Here is a 19,859-nt window from a genome sequence, read left to right as displayed (position 1 = left end):
GCTGATGCTGATGATCACCATGCATATGCGGGATGGGGCAGGTCGTCAGAAGCACCCCCGTTGATACCCAAGGCAAATTTGAAGGGCACCCGAGCCACCGCATGACGCTATCGGCGCTGCTGGCTGCTGCCACGCCGCCCAGGGTATCTTGCGCATTCCCTGGCTCAGGGGCGGCCCACCAAAGAAACCACCGGGCTCGCCGGCCCAATTCATCCGCCTGGTCTTGTCCTGCTGGCGACGCCATTCTCGCCAGTCTCTCGGCCTCCACCCCCTCGCCATCGCCAGCACCGCTCCTGCACGCGCGCGCACATGTGATGCCCTGTGCGACGTGAGTCGTGCGCAGCCCGTATCTGCCCAGCCGTGTGTGTGTGCGCCGGTTTCGCCCATACAAATTTCTCCCTCTGGCGCTCTCGCTCTGCCTCGGCTCCAGCATCGACCCTCTGTCGCTCGGTATGGCGTCGTTCCCTGGCCTCGTCTTCACCACCCTGCCCCATCCCGTCTTCAACACCACCGGAGCCAACTCGGCTTGCCCGATCCCGTCCCAGCCCTTCGTCTACCCTGTCGTCGCCACCACGACCTCTGCCGCTGCATCCCAAAGTATGTCCTCGGAACTCGATCCCCAGCAAAAGTAAGTCGCCCTCCAAAGAACGCAGTGGAGGAGGGCCGTGAATCGCTCTGGTCTCGGCAGTGCTGGCCAGCAGGGCATTGCATCGAAAGGCTACCCTTCCTGCTTGCCGCATAGGCATCTTGGTCTCTGATTACAATCCACCGTGCCCCGCCAGGTTCGATCTCATCACCCGCAACCTCCAGGAGTACCTGGGCGGCGAGGAGATCAAGAAGATCCTGAATGAGCGCGATCTGAAAGTCTACTGGGGCACTGCCCCTACCGGCAAGCCCCATATCGGCTATTTTGTCCCTATGACCAAGATTGCCGATTTGCTCAAGGCCGGCTGCCACGTAAGAGCAAATCCGCGAGGCAGAGGCGGCCTGGTCTGGCTCTCTGGCGGCTATCTGTGCCCGATCGGGCGCAAGAGCCCTCGGTCCTCGTCTTCCACTCCACTCCACCCCCGTCTTGTGGTCCCTTGGAGTAGGATGGCAGCTCCGCATGGACTGCTGCAAAGCCCAGCACCGGATATCTGACCATCGCTATTCAATCGGATGTGCGTCTGTGTCCTGTAACAGGTCACCATCTTGTTTGCCGATCTCCATGCCTATCTCGACAACATGAAAGCCCCCTGGGATCTGCTGAAGCTCCGAACTCGCTACTACGAGTTTGTTATCAAGGCAATGCTCGAGTCGATTGGAGTTCCCATCGAGCGGCTCAGCTTCGTCATCGGAACCGACTACCAGCTCTCGAGGGAATACACGCTTGATGCCTACCGCCTGGCTGCTATCGTCACCGAGCATGATGCCAAGAAAGCCGGCGCCGAAGTCGTCAAGCAGGTCGAGTCGCCGCTACTCTCGGGTTTGATCTACCCCGGTCTTCAGGCGCTCGACGAAGAGTACCTTAAAGTCGATGCCCAGTTCGGTGGCGTCGACCAGCGCAAGATCTTTGTCTTTGCCGAAAAGTACCTCCCCCAGCTGGGCTACAAGAAACGTGCCCATCTGATGAACGTCATGGTCGGTGGCCTCAGCGGCTCCAAGATGAGCTCGTCCGACCCGGATTCCAAGGTCGATCTTTTGGACAACGCCAAGACCGTAGAGGCCAAGATCAAAAAGGCTTTCTGTGAGGAGGGAAACATTACCGACAATCCCATCCTGGCCTTTGCCAAGATTGTCATTTTCCCGGCCGCCTCTCTCAAGGCTGGTCTGGGCAGTGTGAGCTTTACTCTCCAGCGACCAGAAAAGTACGGTGGCGACATCACCTTCACCACCTACCAACAGCTCGAGGATGCCTTTGCGGCCAAGAACCTGCACCCTGGCGATCTGAAAAAGTGGGCAACCGAAGCTCTGAACGATCTTCTCGAGCCCATTCGCCAAAAGTTTGCCGCCAACCCCGAGATCCAAAAGCTCGCCCTGGAGGCCTACCCACCCGCCAAGGCCAATGCCGTTGAGGACATTTCCAAGATCGGTACGTGCTAGGAGTGCTCGTGGGACTCGTGCGCGCATGTGCGTCCGCCGGGATGTGTGCCTGGGCTGAACTGAACTCGAGCGCGAGATCTTGAGTCTCAGCCGCTGCACTTGCAAGTGGCTAGAAACCCGCTGGCTTCGTCGAGCGAGACCAGAGGCCTGGACAAACGCGAGCAGTTTATCGAGGCTCTATTGCCATGTGCTTTCTGGCTTGGACTAACTCGGTTCTGCTTAAATGGCCCAATGTGGGCTCCTTGCACTTGCTCGTTTAGATATCCGTGTTGGCCGCGTCCTCTCTGCTTCGCTGCACCCCGAGAACCCCGACCAGTACGTCGAGGAGATTGACCTGGGCGAGGCTTCCGGTCCGCGCACCATCGTCAGCGGCCTTGCCAAGTTTGTCCCCCTGGACAAGTTTATCGGCCGGGATGTCCTGGTCGTCACCAACTTGAAGCCTTCCAAGTTTAGAGGCGTGATGTCGGCCGGCATGGTTCTGGCTGCCAGCAATGCCGACAAGACCGTGGTCGAGCTGATCCAGCCGCCTCAAGACTCGCAGCCCGGCGACAAAGTCACCTTCAAGGGCATTGCCGATGCCACCAAGGCCGACGAGCAAATCAACTCCAAGGTCTTCGCCAAGGCCGCTGCCCACTTTAAGGTCGGCAATGAGCTCGTTGCCAAGTACAAGGATATTCCCTTTGCCACTGCTAACGGTTTCTGCACCGTTGAGTCTCTGAGCGGCGCCGTCATTGGCTGAGAAATGGCAGAGCCGAAGCGGTAGCCGTAGCCATTCGGTTGCTGAAGAGTTGAGCCAGGGGACTTGCCTTGATGACGGCAATACAACTTGATTCACAGCTTGATTCGCAGCTTGATCCACAGCTTGATTCGCAGCTTGATCCACGGCTTGATTCGCAGCTTGATTCACAACCCCCAGCACTGTGTGTGTCCGCTGGGTGGCGGTTGGCGAGCCTGTGCGACACATGATATGCACGTGCACGCCCGTGACTTGGCTGCTCAAGCAGCTCGCTTCTCAAAATCACCACCGAGCTCGTTGAAGCAAGATACACCACCACCACCGCCAGCAGCAGCAGCAGCAGCACACCGGCGGCACACCGGCACACGAGCATGCCTAGGGGACTGCTGAGCGCCTCGCTCTTTGCCGCCGGGTACGGCCCGTACTACGCCGCCCGCACCCTGATGAACCAGCCGCACTCGTTCCCCTCGTCGTGGTCGTTTGCAGAGGAAATCACCGTTGCGACCCTGAGGCATGTGTCCAAGGTTCGTAATCCAGCGGCTACCTTTGCGAACAACGAGCTCATCCCTCTACATCCCTGCACGGCTCGCAGTCGTATTCCTCTTTGAAATTTCACAGGCCGTTGGCTGCGTTACCATTTGCCCTCTATGCGGAGTTGCTGTTGGGCCCTGTCGCATCGGTGGCTCCAGTGTGCGGGCGGCCGTACCTACCTCTCCTCGGCGCTAAACCTGCTGTCTCCCGCATGTGCACCAGGACACCAATGCATCCACGGTCCGCTCGATCATCAAGCTCTCTCAGGACCGCTCCATCGCAGCCTACAACGGCTACGGCTTCAAATCCGTGAGCATCCCCGTTTATGACCCTGAGATGCCTCACATCCACTCGATCCAAGGGGCATGGATAGGCGATCCGGCAACGCTGCCGGACCAAAATGGACAATTTCCTCCCGATTCGCAGTGCTCATGGGATGATGTGATTGTGATGATGTGGGCACACGGTCAGTAGTCGGCGTCGTTGTCCCCCGGGGTGCCGACAGTCCAGGATCCCATATCCGCAGAGTGCCACCAGACAGTCTCGCCCTTGATCCCATCACCATCGATTTGCTGTTCTGTTCATGAACTTATCGAATCCACTCTCCCGTGCCTTAGGTGGCGGATATGGAGTTGGAAATGTCTCTTTATTTGCCCATGTCTTTGGCAAGTTCGCCAACGACTTCAACCATCTCTCGAAGCGGTCGAACCAAACACTCGTTCCGCGCCAACACCTGGGCCGCCAAGCCCGTCCGAAGAAGCTGGTGATATTTTCGATGGAGTATCCCCTGGCCCCTGAGTATCGCTATCCCACTCAGATCGATTTCGCCAGAGCCGTGTATCGATGGCTCACGGAGACGGTCGGAGCAAAGCATATCCTCGTTGGTAAGTCGCTTTGCCATGTTCAAAACGGGGCTATGTAGCCAAACAGCCAAACATACAAACAGCCAAGCAACCAAGCAACCGAGGCAGACCTGGGGCAACTGGAATCTGATTGCTTGCTTTGCTCCAACATTGCTGACAGGCGGAGAATCGGCCGGGGGCAACCTCACTCTGGCATTTCTTCAGAAGCTCTCGGCAATGGAACATGTATCCGTCCGTCCATTTGCAGCAGTGCTGTTCTCGCCGTGGGTCGATCTTTCGGGAAAATTCACACCCGAAGCCGTTCAGCACCGCCTTGCCGACACAAGCGACTACTTGAACCCGGCTATTGTTCACGAATGGGCTGACGAGTACACAGGAAACGCCGGAATCAAGCAGGAGATCGATCCTCTCTCCCCGCTTGTCTCGCCTCTATACATGGAGGACTACTCTGCCGTACTTGCTCCATTGAAGGGACTCTCGGTGTGCTATGGCACAGGAGAGCTCTTTGCCCCTCAAATCGAAGAGTTCTTGCGGCGATGCCATCGGAGCACCCCTCCTCTGCCGTACCCGGTCCACGAGATTGTGGGTGACGACATGCCTCATGACTTTCCATTTTTGTTTGCGACTCTGCCTGCCGGCCCTGGCAAGAAGAAGAGCAAGCGAGCATTTTCCTCGACTCTGGTTTGGCTTGTTGAGCAGTCGTTGTCACTTTGAGCCGGCCTGGCCATGTATCTGATTCCTCAACTTGAAACTCGACCCGATTACCGCTGAATCTTTGTAGACTTTTCTATAGCGTTCGCAAATGTGGCCCCATAATACACACCACATCATCCACAATGAGTACTCATATTTCGCATTTCGCAGAGGCACAAGGGCCTGTGCACTCCAACGACCCGTCGGGCGGATGGTCGATCAGGGCCAATACCAAGATCCGAGCGGGAGCCCTTTTTTCGTGCAACTGAAGTCCAAACTCAGATCCCGATCGCTCACCCGATCTCGCCGAAAGTGTCCCTCCGAAAGCAAAATGTCGGCCAAGAGCGCCTCGGGAGTCAGCGACACTGCTGAGCAAGAGATCATTGATGCGTTGGGATACGAAGTCGATTCCGAGGCCAAGTCGTGGTGCGAGACCCAAGTCCAGCTGGAAGCGGTAGGCTTTCAGGCGAGATGGCGATATGGCGAGATGGCGGCAATCGCATCGTATCGGGGCTTATCAACAAATACGAGGCGTCGATATCGCTCTTGGCCCCATCCTAATCGAAATCCTGCCTGGTCCACTTGAACCCGTCGCCACGATCGATGGCAAACACGATCATTGTTGCAGAGCCGCCTGAGAGAGCAAGGAATCAAGCCCTTGATCATATCGGTCAGATTCCCTCGGGTCGCAGCATCGTGAGCGCCGTGCGGTTTGCGCTGATGCTCGGTAACGATCTTTTCTGTCGACCACAGCCGTGCTCACCGTTTCTGCTGGACTGGGTTGGCGCAGGTCAAGAACTTTGGCATTGTTCCTCAAGATGAGCATAAGCACCAGATTCTGATCAATCGTATCGAGGTAAGGACGCAGGCCCGGCGCTTGATCATATTCGCGGGGCCGCTGGAAAGGAAGTCTGGAGAGCCAAGTGGGCGAGAAACTCTGGTACGATCCCGACTCACGATCTCTGGAAACACCCCTCCCATCGACCAGGCGTTGACAGCATTCGACTTTGAGAAACGCGTAAAGCAGGTAGAAAGGAGGAGGGCCGGGTATGCGATCGCATTTCATTCTTGGCCTGTCATCAACCCGGATAGCGCCAAAGCCATCACATCAACGCTATGAGCCCTTGCTTTTTAGATTCTGGTTTCCGAGGCGATTCCCTATCCCCACAAGGCGGATTTCTTCTATGTGAACGTACGTCGCCTGTCGTAAACTCCTCACAGAGAGCTTCGGCTGTACCAGAGCACATCGGGTTGCAGCTTGTCCTCGCCGAGCCATCCCACACCGCTCACCCTGCACTGGCACCGTGCTCCTCCTGTCAGGTGTTGCTTTGCACCGAGAACATGATGATGCCGCTCCTGCTTCCATATCTCTTCAGCAGCGATATCACTCGCCCTGAAGGCACCGGCCCTGCCCAGACAGCCGCGCAAGCACGAGGCAAGAAGAAGGACCAGCCCAAAAATGCAAAGATCCGTAACGAGCTCAAAGAGTGGCTGCTCATCAACTCCAAGGGCGATCGCGCCCGCCTCTCCATTCACGAGTACCACAATGTCTAGGAGTGACCACAATCCGGATGATGCTGCATGACGCTCGCCAAATGCGACAGTCCACAGAAATCATTTTTGATCCTGAATACAGCCGATTCGGTGGGTTCGAGGGCGCCGCTGGCCATCAACTTTCGCATCCAGCGGCTGTGCTGGATCTGGTGCAATTCGTTTTTTTTTTTTTGTTCCTCAGACATAGCTGTGGATGGACACGCACAGTGGAGATCTGGATGAAGTGACCGGAAACGTCCAAACCTAGTTGCCGGGTTGGGCTGCCGGCATATCATCTCCATGGCGATCGCACCGCTTGAACACGCCGTTTGGTCACGGTGGGTGGATGGGCATGTATTCAGGACCCAGAAAAAAAGTTACCATCCGCGCTCAGGAACGGGTGTCCCCTTTGGGTTGTGAGCACCCTAACTTTGCAACCTCCTCCAGCATTAAGGAGCTGCATGTTCGTTTGTTCGCACGCTTGTGTGATCATTCACTCATCTTCATCCCCGGGCATGGCGACTTGGTCCTCGCTGGTCTTCTTCTTCTTCTTCTTGTTCTTCTTCTTCTTGGCGCTCGTGGTCTCGCCATCGACAGACTCCGAAGCAGCGTCGACAGCAGCAGCAGCGGCGGTGGCGTTGCCAGTAGCGTTGCCAGTAGCGTTGCCAGTAGCCTTGCCCTTCTTTGTGCTTGGAACGGTCTGCCACTCGTCCTCGACGGGCGCGGGCTCTTCATAGATGTCGTCCTGGAACGAATGAGGCAATTTTGCAGCTGCAGACACAGCACCAGAAGCAGTGGGCAACACCGTCTCCGGGACAGCGGGCTCAAGGGCAAGCTCAGGGGACGACTCGACAGCAGGTGCCTCAATGGAGGCGTCAGCGGCCTCCTCCTCGGCCGCGGCAGTGGTGCCGTTGCTCTGAGCCTTCTTCTTCTTCTTCTTGTTCTTGGGCTGGGTGGTCTCACCACTAGCGCCAGGGACGGCGGGTGCGGGCGTAGCAACGGACTCCACGGCCTGGCTGGCCTCTTCTTCGGCAGTCTTCTTGGGCTTCTTGGTCTTGACATTCTGCCACTCGGAACCCTTGGAGGCAGAAACAGCCGCAGTGCGATAGAAGCTGTCGGGCTGCTGGCTCTCGAGGGCCGAATGAATCGAAGTGACTTGCTTCGAGTGCTTGGCAGCGCTAGCCTTGCTGTACCCGGGAACGACTCGGGCGCCACTAGGGGTGCCGGTTGATGAGGCCTCGTCGTTGACATCGTCGTCGATACGGGCCGGGCCGGCGCGGATCTGGGCCTTGGCCTCCTGCTCCGCTCTGCGCTTGGCATCCAAGGCCCTGTGCTGCGCCTGTTCACTGACGATCCTGTGGATTTCGGCAGCGGCCTTTTTGCTTGACTCGGCACTACCTCGGATCATCACAAAGTTGGGGCCCTGGGGATTGCGGATGACCTCGACCTGAGCACCGGTCTCAGTGCGGATGCGGGTGATGGTGGTTCCGGCCCGGCCAATGATATGAGGGAAGAGCTCGGGCTCAACGTCGATTCGCTCGCTGGCATCAGCCTTGGCCTGACGGAATCAATATGCAAATTAGACAAGCAGATGGTGCAGGGGTGATGCAGAGAGCAGCAATACACGGCACAGTGGCGAGCCAGAGGCAAAGAAAGCGCAAACGCAAGGAGGGATGGCCCTCCCTAATGCGTGACGGCAAATCGGACGCCGACCAAAACGCTCGAGGGGGTCCAGTTCACTTGAGCCAAGTCATCGCGTACGTACCAGCTTTGCAAGGGCTGCGGTAACGACAGCCACAGCCTTCTCGACAGCGGCATTGTCTCCGCGAATCAAGACAAAGCCACCAGCACTGCCCTTCAAGGCACCGCCGCCAACCTCGACAGCGCTACCAAAGACCTGCTCGCCACGGAGCTTCTTGACACATTCTTGAAGAGCTTGCGCCTCGGTGTCGTTTCCCTCCTTGATGGCATCCAGAATCTTGGAGGGAACGGGGACACGCTGCGAGACACGGATTTTGGCCCGAAGGAAGTCCGCTGCAGCATTGACGTTGGCCTCGTTTCCAGAGGCAATCTTCAGCTGCACGGTATGCTCTTCGCGGTTCTCATCGAGAACCCAGATCATAACATGGTATTTCTTCATGGCATCCTTGAGGCCCTCGTGGTTGCGACCAAGCACAGCGTTCGATTCAGACTTGGGAATGTCCACCACGGCCTCGGCCGAGTAGTCGTTGCTCTTGAGGGCTTCAACAATACCGCCGTTGGTCTGGCCCTCGCCGACGATAGCTTCCTGAGCGAGCTTCTGAATCTGCGCGACAACTTGGTCCACAATGGACACGTGGGCTGTCACCGAAATGGTGTTCTGGTCCGACGAGGTCTCTCCAGCCCGGGGGAAGCGCACTCGGACCTTGTCGGGGCCACCAAAGTCGTCGATCACCTTGCGAATCTTGGTGCCAGCCTGACCAATGATGCTCTTGTGCAGGTACTGGGGAATAGCCAGCTCGATGCTTTTGACATTGACCTGGTTCGTTTGTGCAGCAGACCGACTCACGTTAGTCGCCGATGCTCAGTAGCAAACCCCATAGAAGATTGCGAGCGGGGCGAGGTGGCACAATGACATTTACCATTTCGTCGACAACTCCCAGCATGCTGTCCTTGGCAGTCTGGCAGTTTTGGCGGGTGCCTTCGATCAGAATCTCGATGACGATCTCGCTCTCAGAGATTTCCTTGTCGGTAAATTCGATGTGGAGGCTGAGATCTTCCTTGAGCTTGTTCACGGTGGCGCCTTGGCGGCCGAGGATGCGAGGCAGGCATGCCTTGGGAACATCAAAGATGACCACATACGAGTTCAGGATCTGAGGGCGAGGCAGTTTGGCAGTTAGAGTCAGAGATTTAGTGGCGTGGACATGAAACAGGCACCGAGAGACATATGCGGCCAGTCTCTATGCCCAGAACGAGCAAAGCCCAACAATAGGCTGCGGGTGAGGCTGCAATGCTCGCTCGGTTGTGACCCAGGCTTGAGTTGTCGCTGGCGTCCCGGGCAGGAGCCTACCTCGTGCTCAACCAGATCAAGGATCTCTTTCTTGGCGCCGGCAACATCGGCTTTGTCGCCCTTGATCGAGACCTGTCCGGTGGGGGTCTGCGGCTCATCATCCTGGACAGCTTCTTCGGTGGCGACATCTTCGGCTTCCTCGGCATCCTCGACCTTCTTGGCACCCCTCTTTCTGCCGCCAGCAAAACGAATAATGACATTATACTGGTCGCTAATACGGCGCACGACCTTGCCCTCCTTGCCAATGACGCGGCGGAGAATCTTGCGCTTGAGCTCATCGCCAAACTCGGACAGGACAGATCTGGCGTCGCGGGAGATTTCCTCGAATAGATCAAAGTCCACCTGAATGGTATCGGCCACCTTGGTCGCCCGGGCCTTGATAGCATCCTTGGCGGCGCTCACGACATTCTTGGGGCCGAACACAGTGATAATGTCGTCACTGCCTGCCTCTTCGATCTCGATACGGACATTGAGCATGGTGGAGTTGAGGGTCTCCAACAGCTTGGTCTGCTCGCGGTCGGGATGGCCAACCTGGGCAACGGCCTCCTTGAGGGTGCGAACGACCCACGCAGATTGTGCGCCGCCCTGATGGCCGAGAACACGACGTGCGAGGCCCTTGGGGACCTTGACGACCTCCGAGAACGAGTTCATGACTTGGATATGCTTGAACTCGCTGACCAGCTTGTTGATCTTGTCGACGACTTCGGCCGCCTCCTTCTTGGGACCCTTGATCACAATGAGGGTGGGATCGACAGACTCGGCCTTGTCCTTCTTGCTGGGCTCGGTCTTGTCCTTGCCAGAGGGGGGCTGGGGGAACTTGACCGAAACAGCATTGTCGTAAGGGGCAAGGAGCTCTTTCAGAGCAGTGCCCTGCGATCCAATAAGGCGCCCATGAAACTTGGTATCGATGTGGATATTGAGGGTCACAAGATCGGCCAGAGTCGAGGCAACCGAGATCAAGTCGTTCTTGATTCGCTCGGCCAGCCCATAAGCCTCCACCTGGACAGCAGCCAGATCCTTGGGGCTCTGGCTGGCCGGTGCCTTGCGACGAACCACCAAGATGACGTCGTCGCTGTCATCAGCTTCGCTGGGCACCACAATGTCGACAAGGCGGCCATCGTATTCGCCCTTGGACTTGATTTTCTGAATGCCGGCCCCACCTTTTCCGATGATGAACTTGTGGAGCCCGCGAGGAATCTCAACAGAGCTGAGGAAGAGCTCAGCACCGGCAGTCTTCAGCCACTGGGTGAGCTCGCTGACGGCCTGGTCCGAGTCCAGCTTGTTGGTGGCCTGGACTTCGAGCACAGGGATGTGAGCACCGTCGCGCGCAAGCTGAATGATGGTGGCGTTGTGGGCAGACTCGATGTTTTTCAGGACCTGACGCTCCTTGGTGTACAGATAGCGCAGGAAAAAGGCGACGTTGGTATCCTTGGCAATGAGCTTGGCAACGTCGATTTCTTCAATGATCTTGGACTGCGCCTTCTCGAAAACGACGGCCAAGGCAACACTGACAGCGCTAGTAGATCCGCGGACAGTAACGTTCTCATTGTCTTCCGAGGAAGAAGGAACCTCGATGGAGCACCCGGTCTTTTCGAGAATCTCCTGAAGAACAGAGCCTTTAGGTCCGATGATGAAGCGGTGCTGGCGCTTGGGAATGGGAACGGAGATGGTGATGGTGTTCTTCTTGAGGTCCTCGTAAATGGCCAGGACTCGCTGCTCAGCGTCCTTGACACCAGCCTTCTCGCCCACGATCAGGATTTCGTTGGAGTTCTTTTCGGGCGAGGGGACCGGGGGCGGGATATGAACACGAACGCCCGTTTCGGACTCGATCTGCTTGACCTGGGAGTTGTTGGGGCCGGCAATCAAGGGAATGAAGGACCGTTCGACGTTCACACGGACAGCGAGCTTGCTGGTCTGAGACGCGCAGCGGTAAAAGATGCGATCGTGATAGTGGATGATGGGGACAGTGAAAGCAAAAAAGCAGGTCAGATGAAGTTTGTGAGGATGGCAGAGAGCAACAGGGATAAAAAATTAACCCGGCTAGAGCAGTGCATCAGCGCTTTGCATAAAAAAAGGAAGCACTGCGTGGCCCAGGGCCGTCGCTGCCGATACAGGGCATTCGCTCGTCAGTGCGAGTAACTCAGGGCAAGCGACAGCTGGATGCGTACCTTCTGGGCAACGAGCTCCTGAATCTCAACTTTAGCCTGCTGGACACCCCAGTAGTCGCCGGTGATGGTGACCAGCTGCTCGATGTCCTCTTCGGTGCCATATTGCTCCTCCGTCTTCTCGGCCTGGCGGGGAATGTTGATTCGGGTGCTGGTGCGACTGATCAGGGCCTTGAGGTTCGATCCACCCTTGCCAACAAGGTGGGGACGAACGCTGCCAGGAATCCACACCTGCTCATCGACCTGTTGGGAGCCACATGCGGCGGTGGTGCGGAGAGCGGTATGCCGTTTAGCCCAGCGAGGTCTCGCTGTTGTTCCAGTGACTCGTGTCCCGAGACGTTGTCAATCCACGGCAGGGCAGCAACGGCTCTGGCAAGACGAGAGGGCCTGTACTCGGACCAAAGGCCTCAAGGTACATACAGGCAGGGTCAGTTGGGCGCGGATATCCTTGATGGCGTTTTTGGTGTCCTCAGGCTTTCCAGTAACAGCGTAGGTCAAAGTACGATCCTTTCTTGTCAGGGTCTCGATCTTGACTTTGTGGCGGCTGATGATCTGCTTGAGAATATTGGCTGAGCCCTTCTCCGGCTGGCCCTGGTGGTTTCAGTCGGATGCATCGACAAACGACTTGATTAAAACATGCGGACGATCCAGAGCCGGGCCGCGTTGGTCGTGCACAAATAGAATCAAAGACGAGGGGCTGCGTACGCCACAGCTAAACTCGAAAGACCTGGGCTAGAGTGTTCGCCACCGAAAAACGCGGACCAGAGTCGCCCTGGCAAGACAGATACCCCAGACGCACTGAAAACCCATCAAACAACCTCCACGCAAACAGCCCATGAAATGAGGATAAACGCTTACCTGAATCTGAACGGGAACCTCCAGTCTCTCGGTAACGGTGTTGGACTTGAGCAAAGGCTTAGCCGTGACTTTGCTACCAGCAGCAGCGCCCCAGGCAACAAGAGGCTGGCGAGGAGCAGACGGAGCCGGAAGGGCGGGGAAGAGGTCGTCGTTTGCAAGATCGATTTGGCCAGTTCGGGAAGTAGCGGCGGGAGCAGGAGTCTCGACGACAGGATCGAGGGTCTCTTCGACAGCCACATTATTCTCAACGACAACAGCCTCCACCTCGGGATTACCGTAGATGGTATCCTGGTGATCGGGATGGAGTTGGTTCTGGAGCTGGGTCAGAAGCGAGGGTTCAGCCATGGTTCTGGGGGTTGAGCAGGATAGAGATTGTCCGGGAAGCAAGGGTAAATCGGCTGCGGGGAAGGTAGTGACTTGATGGTGAGCGCCGAGTCCGTTGGGGCACCCGGAGAGAGAGGAGGAAACACAGCGATTTACACAGAAGACCGAGGCTGAGAATTAGTACGTGGTCTCGTTGATCGTTTCGATCGTGTCGTGGTCAAGATGATGCCATGATGCTCCACAGCACAAGGGCTCGACCAGCCGGTCCAGCAGCGTCTGGCCCAAGGCGACTCAAACACGGCGAGCCGAACGGCGCTCTTCCCCTCCCTGCGCCCAGGCAAGTTGCAGCGGAAAGTTTGAGGACGGAGCTTGGCCGGAACGGCGCTGGTGTGGACGTGCAGCCCGGCGCCATGAGTCGGTACCTCGGCTTGTCGCAAACGAATCACTTGGTTCAATATCGGCTTAATACAAGGTGATTGATGATATGGGATCGACGAGAGATCGGCGGCGAGCGACGGATCGTCGAAGGAGAAAAAAAGGGGGGGAAGGGAAGGGGAAGGAAAATGAGGGCCGTTCTGCAAAGGTCGGTGGAGCGGAACAGCAGGAGAGAGGGAAATCCTGGCGAGATTCCGGGGGGATCTTGCATTTTCGGGGGGGTGCAGGCCCAGAAAGGCAACTGGCGCCGCTTACGTCAGCCGGGGCAAGGGCTCGCAGGGGGCGGGGCTCAGCCAGCGCGCCCTTTCACCGGCCAATCAGATGCGCCCACCCAATCGCCACAGCCACCACCCAGAGCCTGGCGCACAGATCCCATGGCGGTGTTGCGGACCCAAAAGCGATATTCCTGTGCGCAGGCGGCTTGCAGAAGGAGAGGAGGTCCATTCGGATTGTTCAAGCAATGATATCGGTGCGCTCAGATTACATCGGCGCCAATGACATGCACTCCCAGCAACACTGTCGCCCCTCGTCCACGCGTGCCGCAATATTCGCCACGTCCGCTCGCGCAAGGTGGCCTAGTATCCGGAACGGCGCTGTTTCTTGATTCTTTCCAGCCGTTCCATTTCGCGCTGTTCCTCAAGCTCATCTTCGCGCTTGGCAATTTTTGCGCTATTGCGGCCGGAGCAGCGAGTCACGCAGAACCAGAGTCGAAATGAGGCAGCAACAACAACAGCAGCAGCATCAAGAAGAAGAAAGTAGTCGCAGTTAGACTACGGTGGTCGTCGACACCATTTGATACATAGCATGCTGATGCTCAGCAGCGCCTCGGAGGAAGTGCAATCAAGGAGAGCGTCAATGTTTAAAGCATCCCACCTCCGGCGTTCCTCCTTGAAGATATCGGTGGCGCCAACTTCCATGTCATCGATGTCGTCGTCAGCATACCTATGAGTTGCGTCAGCGACAGGCGCGTGCGTTACAGCGTCAGTATGATCCATATAGTCCATATAGTCCATATAGTCCATATAGTCCATATAGTCCATATAGTCCATGCTGTCCATGCTGTCCAAAACCCGTGCCGTTTGCGACAGGTAAAGGCAGAAGCAAGACGGCAGCCGCAGCCAGCCACGCCATCTCCACCCGTCGTCCTCCAAGTATCATCGTGTACCTGTGCGGGTTATATCTAAACATATTGAAGATTATGCTGGAAGTGTTGCCTTCGATTTCATCCGGGTCCATTTCATCGATTGTTTTGTATCGCTTTTGGTTCCGATCCCGAGCACGAGCTCTGCCGTACCGATCATCGTCATCGTCGCTCAAGGAGCTTGATCGCTTTTTCTTTGCATAGGCCCGATCATCGTCGCTGTCGGTGTCTTTGTACCGGTCGCCCGGCCGTCCTTGTGAACCGGGCTTGTGTCGCATTCCGGTCTCGGACCTTCGCTTGGTGTCGAGTCCGTCATGGCCGTCGCGCGATCTTGAGCCGTGCTTTTCAGAGGGTCGCTCGTCGGCTCGGCCGCGTTCCTGGGAGTGCCGATCGGCTCGATGACTGGCTTTGGCTCGGTCGGGATCCTTGTCATAGTGCGACTTGACCCTGTCGGGACTCGCTGAATCGGCATCGGACTTTGACTCACCGTTGTCTCGGCTGATCTTTTCCTTGAGCAGGCGCTGTCGCTCCTCTATGCGTTCTCGCTTGAGTTTCTCGATTCTTTCGCGCTCGCGTTCCCGCTCCTGGCGCTGTCGTTCCCGCGCTGTCAACTGGTCTTCGCCAGTCTTGGCTTGCTTTCGTTTCAGCATCTCATCCTGGATTTCTTCCAGCGTCCGTGTGTCCCGCTTGTTCTGATTCAGGGGAATGAAATCTCCTACAGGCCCTTTCTTGAGTCCGCCCTTGAGAGCAATCGGGGTATGGGTCCTGGATCGCGCCGGCGGAGGTGGTCGAGCAGCCGCTGGCTTCGGAACCGAGCTCCCGCGGGCATCGCCGGCTCGCTGTGGCAATGACGAGGTGTTTCGGTCCGACCCTCGACGGGGGTCTATGGCCCTAGGATCGCGGGGTCTGTGGCTGTCGCTTCGACCAGAGGCATGCTGGCGCTCAGGTGAAAGCGGGCGATGGGTGCGGTCGCTTGCTTGCGGGTCGGGTTTCCGGACACCTTCAGAAGACCGGCTGCCAACACCGACCTCGTCCCTTTGGAAACGGCCTGGGCCAGCGGTTCGATTGGGGTGAGCCGCCCGTCCTATGAGTCGGTCTCGGTCTCGGTCTCGTTCCGAATGTCGGCCATCAGATCGAGCCTCGATCTTATTGCTAGTGTCGCCTCGTTCCTCTCTCCGATGATACTGGTCCCGAGGGCGGCCGCCTGGCTGCGATAGCTGGGCGCCCGAGCTGGAGCCACCCTTGGCAAAATCTGTCGGCTGTGGCCTCCTTGATGCGAGATCGTCTCGTCGAGGTGTTGGCTCCGACCTGGGCTTGCGGTCCGATGCCTGTTTCAGCGATGGCGAATTCGACCCTCTCGAAAGCGTAGCCGATTGCGTTGCGGACCCGGGGGATGGGGCCGATCGCACAGCTTGCAGCAAAGATCAGCCACACATGCAGAAGATAGGCATGTCGGGGATTAGCAACTGCTATTCATACCTCAGCATAAACACACTCTGTCTCCTCAGATTGAATGGCACCTCAGGACCGCCACGGAGCCGCGAGGGTCGGGCCGTCGAGACCTCCAGCAGCGTTCAGCGCTCGTGTCCGGGCACCAGGGTCATCAGCGATTAAAGGGTGAACCAAAAAAAAAAAACTAGCTGTCCTGTATGATGTGCAGGCATTGTGACGGTAGATACCTTCAATGGTACTTGGCAGCCTCAGTGCAGCCTTCTTTGCATCCTCGAGCGCAGCTTTCCGACGCTGTTCATCTTCCTCCTGTTTCCGCTTCCTCTCGGCGATTTCAGCCAGCAGCTGCTTGCACTTCCGCTCCTCTTCGAGGTTATTTCGCCGGGCCTCCCTCATCAACTCTTCAAAGCTCGACATGGCGGCAGATTTCGAATGCTCGTTTCTGGAACGGCAGCGGATGACGGTGGCCTGGGGAGCCTGGGAGACGTGAGAATGGGCGACACCAAGTCGGCCCGGCTTCCATGCTGGCTCGGTTTTTCTCATCGGCTCGCTGCTGCATCGCCATGGGCCTATTGTCCCAACAGCCGTGAGCTTGCGGCCGCACTCACCTTGGGCTCGGTCGTCCAGAGCGCAGACGAGTGTCCGGGTCGGCTGGGTGCTCAAGATTCGGAGAAAGCCTGCAGCAGCCGAGATCCTTGCTTTGGTCGGCGCGACCCAGTCCGGATCGAGTGCGGATCGAGCGTGGCCCGAGTGCGGATCGAGTGCGGATCGAGTGCGTCGCTCCTGGCTTTTTTCTCGTCTCATGCTCGGCCTCACTTGCGCTTCTTCTGTGGTCTGTTCGTCCACGCTCCCCGCTGCCGTCGTCGCTCAGAGGCCGGGCCCCATCCACGAGGCACCATCCCCCAGGCGGACTCACCCAGGCAGACCGTGGTCATATCGTTCGACACTTGGACCCGCATCGCAAGCAACCTCCACCCTCCCCACCGAGCTGGCCGGCCCGACGGTACTCGACAACTACCCTCCCACCTTGCCAGTTCGTCTCTGTCGACATCGATGCCTCGCTCCGCTGGATTGCCGTTCAAGATCCGGCTAGGCTCGAACGGAAGCCAGTATGTTCCCTACATCGTGACCGTGGCGCTGCTGTTTATTGGATTCTCAATGTACTGGGGCGCCAACCACTCCCATCGGTCCACCACGACGACGACGCTGCGGTTCAAGGACAAAGAGCGAATCACATCCTCGGCCAAGAGCAGCACCACACCTGGCTCCAAGCACGACCCGGAGGCAGCCCTCGAAAGGGATGCCCATACCACTTCCCTGAATGCCAAGACTCCTGACAGGGCTTCAGCAAATCTCAAGGCTGTCCAGGCTCTTGTTCAGCAGAGGCTTGGTATCCCTCCCGCGGTCCTCCACTCGTTCCTGCAAGCCCATCCAGCGCAGGCACCGGACCTACTGCTGACGCTCAACAGCATGCTCACGAATCTGGAACCAGACCTGAAGGAGATCCACGGCGACGAACTGGACATGTTCCAGCTCCCGACCTTCCAGCCCCAGCTCGACCATCTTGTGAGCCAGATGCGCCTCGCCCTGACCGACCCGTCCTGCCAAGGCTCGCCAGTTCTGCTTGAGGGGCCCAGTGGAGTCGGAAAGGGTCTGGCACTGGAATACCTTGTGGCTGACCTCAACAAGTCCCGTCAGGTGGCGGTCTACCTGAGCCTGAACCGCCGGCTGCCTTCGGCATCCACCTCGGATGAAGATACCCGCCCTTCACAGCGGCCGTCGCTGCATTCGGCGATCCTGTCAGCTCTTGGATATGGTAAGGATGCGACACGGGGCTATGACTTGGACCTAAATCAGAACGCTGTGCTGCTGCGACGTTGTACTGCTGTAACCCCGTGAGCACCACGATGCTTTTGGCGGCGGTATCAGCTCCTTCCTACCGACGCCTGCGAATGCGGTCATCTACCACCGTCGTGCTGACTTTGATCGCCCGCATGATTTTCCAGACCCAGAGCTCCAGTCCTCGCCCGCCGAATCCGTCGGTCTTTTGGAAAAGACGCTCAAGTTCCTGGCCGACAATAACCGGTGAGTCATTCTGGGTGGCGCAACACTCGACTTGCTCGTTGGGGCGGTCCTTTTATGTGATGCCTTCCATGCGATCACATCTCTATGATGCAGCGCTCAGGGTGTGGCGTTTGTCTTGGATGATCCGAGTCCATGCTGCAAGCCGATTGCTGATACCCGTTCGGCACCTGCCACCTTGTCATCAGGACGCCCCTGATCTGCGTCGACGATCTTCAAATCCTCTTTGCGGATGAGCAGCCTCTCCACGAGGACTATGCCCATATTGAAGTGGGGCTGCAGTGGCTCATGGAGTGCGTCACTGGAGGCTCAATCCAAGTTCTTTTGTGTTCCTCGAGCAAGACTGTTTTTCGGACAATCAAAGAGAAGAGTGAGTGCTCTCATGACTCCTCTCCCCCCCCCTCCATTTTTGGCTTTTTCAACGTGCATGCGATTTTGCCTCAAGAGTGAGGGATCTGCAGCGAGCTGTAGATGCTAATTGGCTCTGGATTCGATGGCTGGATCGCTCGGCTGCCGCAGTTCCTGGGTACGATTTTCGTTTGAAGCTGAGGACCTTGACATCAATCGACGACACCTACATGGCGGAGTACTTGGTTGACAGCGTCAACGCGATCATGCCGGAGCCTCATCTCGAATTCACCCCCGAGCTTGCTCAGCTCTTTGTCGATACTTTCGGAAGCAATCTCCTGGAGCTCAAGCGCTATATCAAGGCGGAAAGACCTCTGCATGGTACGACGGCAGGGGACTCGACTGCTGTATACCCTTCTTGATAAGCCAGTGCTCTACTTGTCTGATCGAGCTCGCGCTCTGCCTGCCTGTCTGAACTCGCTTGCATATGCGCACTGACAGGCACACAGGCGCACATACACGCTATACCCCGCTCTGCCACTCTGTTATCTGGCCATTCTGGCCATTCTGACCATTCTGTGATCTGACCCCACTTCCATCTTCATACTGCCAGAGTATATTTCCGGTCGCGAGCAAGACCTCTTGGCGATGGTTGAGCAAAGTGCCGCGGGGCTCTTCGCCGGACGAGCGGCGACTTATCACGATCCTGAAAGCGAGCTCCGCAATGTCATTCTTGACACGATGATGCGTGGGGGCACCCTCCCGGTCAAGACTCTCGACGGTGGGCGCCTGGCCATGGTCGAGGTCCTTGTCGAGCTCAACTGGCTCAAATGGCGGGTCAAAAAGTCCAAGCCCCTGGCGTCCCGATCGCCGTCCAGCCAGGTCCCGACCACGACTGGCCAGCCGAATAATGTCTCCGGCGAACAGCGGCGCAAGCTTCAAGGCGGTCGTCGCAAAGCCGAGAAGCGCACCCAGATGGAACAAAGCTGGATCAAGCTCCACAAGGAAGCCCTGGCCTGGGGGATGGACTCGGTCAGCGGGGCAAGTGCTTGGGAGGAAGTTATCAACAGCGAAGGGCGCGTCCAGCGGCCTGTGTACCAGGTCGTACTCGATGATCCTGCCCAAGAGTCAACCGAGCAGTCCGACGACAACGACAACGACAATGGCAACGACAACGACAACGACAACGACAGCGATTTCAACGATGCCACTGATATCGACCGCCATCCAAGGCATGGGGTGGATGGCCAGGCCATGAACCACGACCGCCATCACGAGTTCGATCGCCTTGAGGACCAAGATGACGATGACGATGACGATAGCGTTCCCCTGGACGACCCCATGTCCATGTTCAGCCGCGAGGGTGCTGAGCTTGTCTGGAGCAACCGGCTGATTCAAACAGCCTGTGAGCGGTGGTTCAATCAGGAGCGATGGCAGTAGACGCTGCAGATCCTGCCTCCATGCGATTGCACTGGAGACCTGCAGCATGGTTGCCGAGCGTGCGCTCGAATGGCTGAGACCCTGGCCTCCTCATGAATACACATGCCCATAGTCATTGTCCTTTGGCCAG

General features: G+C 57.5%; 6 protein-coding genes across 6 annotated transcripts; 4 read left to right on the top strand and 2 right to left on the bottom strand.

Annotated features, from left to right (window-relative positions):
* Positions 1 to 429: 429 nt before the first annotated feature.
* BJ171DRAFT_439905 (tRNA synthetases class I-domain-containing protein) lies at positions 430 to 2,924 on the top strand. The gene is made up of 4 exons (XM_053108040.1): positions 430 to 628; positions 783 to 957; positions 1,183 to 2,071; positions 2,343 to 2,924. The coding sequence occupies exons 1-4, from the start codon at positions 453 to 455 to the stop codon at positions 2,819 to 2,821; spliced, it is 1,719 nt and encodes a 572-aa protein (XP_052969076.1). The 5' UTR covers positions 430 to 452; the 3' UTR covers positions 2,822 to 2,924.
* A 214-nt stretch (positions 2,925 to 3,138) lies between these two features.
* Positions 3,139 to 5,049, top strand: BJ171DRAFT_495401 (Alpha/Beta hydrolase protein). Its single transcript, XM_053110117.1, has 4 exons — positions 3,139 to 3,342; positions 3,572 to 3,815; positions 3,967 to 4,233; positions 4,373 to 5,049. Exons 1-4 carry the CDS (start codon positions 3,190 to 3,192, stop codon positions 4,924 to 4,926), a joined length of 1,218 nt encoding a protein of 405 aa, XP_052969075.1. The 5' UTR covers positions 3,139 to 3,189; the 3' UTR covers positions 4,927 to 5,049.
* Positions 5,048 to 6,578, top strand: BJ171DRAFT_495397 (uncharacterized protein). Its single transcript, XM_053110116.1, has 6 exons — positions 5,048 to 5,359; positions 5,534 to 5,575; positions 5,696 to 5,761; positions 5,894 to 5,932; positions 6,041 to 6,097; positions 6,226 to 6,578. The coding sequence occupies exons 1-6, from the start codon at positions 5,117 to 5,119 to the stop codon at positions 6,457 to 6,459; spliced, it is 681 nt and encodes a 226-aa protein (XP_052969074.1). The 5' UTR covers positions 5,048 to 5,116; the 3' UTR covers positions 6,460 to 6,578.
* Positions 6,579 to 6,931: 353 nt separating this feature from the next.
* On the bottom strand, positions 6,932 to 12,855 carry BJ171DRAFT_579348 (uncharacterized protein; the record flags this gene model as incomplete). Its single annotated transcript, XM_053113962.1, has 7 exons — positions 6,932 to 7,996; positions 8,204 to 8,956; positions 9,060 to 9,290; positions 9,488 to 11,401; positions 11,656 to 11,895; positions 12,073 to 12,243; positions 12,511 to 12,855. 7 exons carry the CDS (start codon positions 12,853 to 12,855, stop codon positions 6,932 to 6,934), a joined length of 4,719 nt encoding a protein of 1,572 aa, XP_052969073.1.
* Positions 12,856 to 13,690: 835 nt separating this feature from the next.
* Positions 13,691 to 16,518, bottom strand: BJ171DRAFT_566344 (uncharacterized protein). Its single transcript, XM_053113402.1, has 5 exons — positions 16,468 to 16,518; positions 16,090 to 16,336; positions 14,435 to 15,821; positions 14,143 to 14,211; positions 13,691 to 13,938 (listed from the first exon to the last, which is right to left on the bottom strand). The coding sequence occupies exons 2-5, from the start codon at positions 16,274 to 16,276 to the stop codon at positions 13,845 to 13,847; spliced, it is 1,737 nt and encodes a 578-aa protein (XP_052969072.1). The 5' UTR covers positions 16,277 to 16,336; positions 16,468 to 16,518; the 3' UTR covers positions 13,691 to 13,844.
* Positions 16,519 to 16,701: 183 nt separating this feature from the next.
* BJ171DRAFT_566343 (uncharacterized protein) lies at positions 16,702 to 19,847 on the top strand. Its single transcript, XM_053113401.1, has 5 exons — positions 16,702 to 17,675; positions 17,866 to 17,944; positions 18,130 to 18,311; positions 18,461 to 18,670; positions 18,903 to 19,847. The coding sequence occupies exons 1-5, from the start codon at positions 16,913 to 16,915 to the stop codon at positions 19,727 to 19,729; spliced, it is 2,061 nt and encodes a 686-aa protein (XP_052969071.1). The 5' UTR covers positions 16,702 to 16,912; the 3' UTR covers positions 19,730 to 19,847.
* The last annotated feature ends 12 nt before the right edge of the window (positions 19,848 to 19,859 follow it).

This window comes from Polychytrium aggregatum, assembly GCF_025602895.1.
Source record: "Polychytrium aggregatum strain JEL109 chromosome Unknown BJ171scaffold_9, whole genome shotgun sequence".
Lineage (NCBI taxonomy): Eukaryota > Fungi > Chytridiomycota > Chytridiomycetes > Polychytriales > Polychytrium > Polychytrium aggregatum.
The sequence above is the reverse complement of the archived record's forward strand: the minus strand, read 5'-3'. Positions and strand labels throughout refer to the sequence as shown.

Bases quoted from the DNA above. Each gene is read 5' to 3' on its own strand.
- BJ171DRAFT_439905 (XM_053108040.1), top strand. From the start codon at position 453: ATGGCGTCGTTCCCTGGCCTCGTCTTCACCACCCTGCCCCATCCCGTC. The intron at 958-1,182 runs GTAAGAGCAAAT...GTCCTGTAACAG, and splicing joins TGCTCAAGGCCGGCTGCCAC to GTCACCATCTTGTTTGCCGA. The intron at 2,072-2,342 runs GTACGTGCTAGG...TTGCTCGTTTAG, and splicing joins TGAGGACATTTCCAAGATCG to ATATCCGTGTTGGCCGCGTC.
- BJ171DRAFT_495401 (XM_053110117.1), top strand. From the start codon at position 3,190: ATGCCTAGGGGACTGCTGAGCGCCTCGCTCTTTGCCGCCGGGTACGGC. The intron at 3,343-3,571 runs GTTCGTAATCCA...CATGTGCACCAG, and splicing joins CCCTGAGGCATGTGTCCAAG to GACACCAATGCATCCACGGT. The intron at 3,816-3,966 runs GTCAGTAGTCGG...CCCGTGCCTTAG, and splicing joins TGTGATGATGTGGGCACACG to GTGGCGGATATGGAGTTGGA.
- BJ171DRAFT_495397 (XM_053110116.1), top strand. From the start codon at position 5,117: ATGGTCGATCAGGGCCAATACCAAGATCCGAGCGGGAGCCCTTTTTTC. The intron at 5,360-5,533 runs GTAGGCTTTCAG...TCATTGTTGCAG, and splicing joins CCCAAGTCCAGCTGGAAGCG to AGCCGCCTGAGAGAGCAAGG. The intron at 5,933-6,040 runs GTAGAAAGGAGG...CTTGCTTTTTAG, and splicing joins TTGAGAAACGCGTAAAGCAG to ATTCTGGTTTCCGAGGCGAT.
- BJ171DRAFT_566344 (XM_053113402.1), bottom strand. From the start codon at position 16,276: ATGTCGAGCTTTGAAGAGTTGATGAGGGAGGCCCGGCGAAATAACCTC. The intron at 15,822-16,089 runs GTATCTACCGTC...CTTTGCTGCAAG, and splicing joins GCTGCCAAGTACCATTGAAG to CTGTGCGATCGGCCCCATCC. The intron at 14,212-14,434 runs GTACACGATGAT...CGCAACTCATAG, and splicing joins TTTAGATATAACCCGCACAG to GTATGCTGACGACGACATCG.
- BJ171DRAFT_566343 (XM_053113401.1), top strand. From the start codon at position 16,913: ATGCCTCGCTCCGCTGGATTGCCGTTCAAGATCCGGCTAGGCTCGAAC. The intron at 18,312-18,460 runs GTGAGTGCTCTC...CGGCTGCCGCAG, and splicing joins TCGGACAATCAAAGAGAAGA to TTCCTGGGTACGATTTTCGT. The intron at 18,671-18,902 runs GTACGACGGCAG...TCATACTGCCAG, and splicing joins GGCGGAAAGACCTCTGCATG to AGTATATTTCCGGTCGCGAG.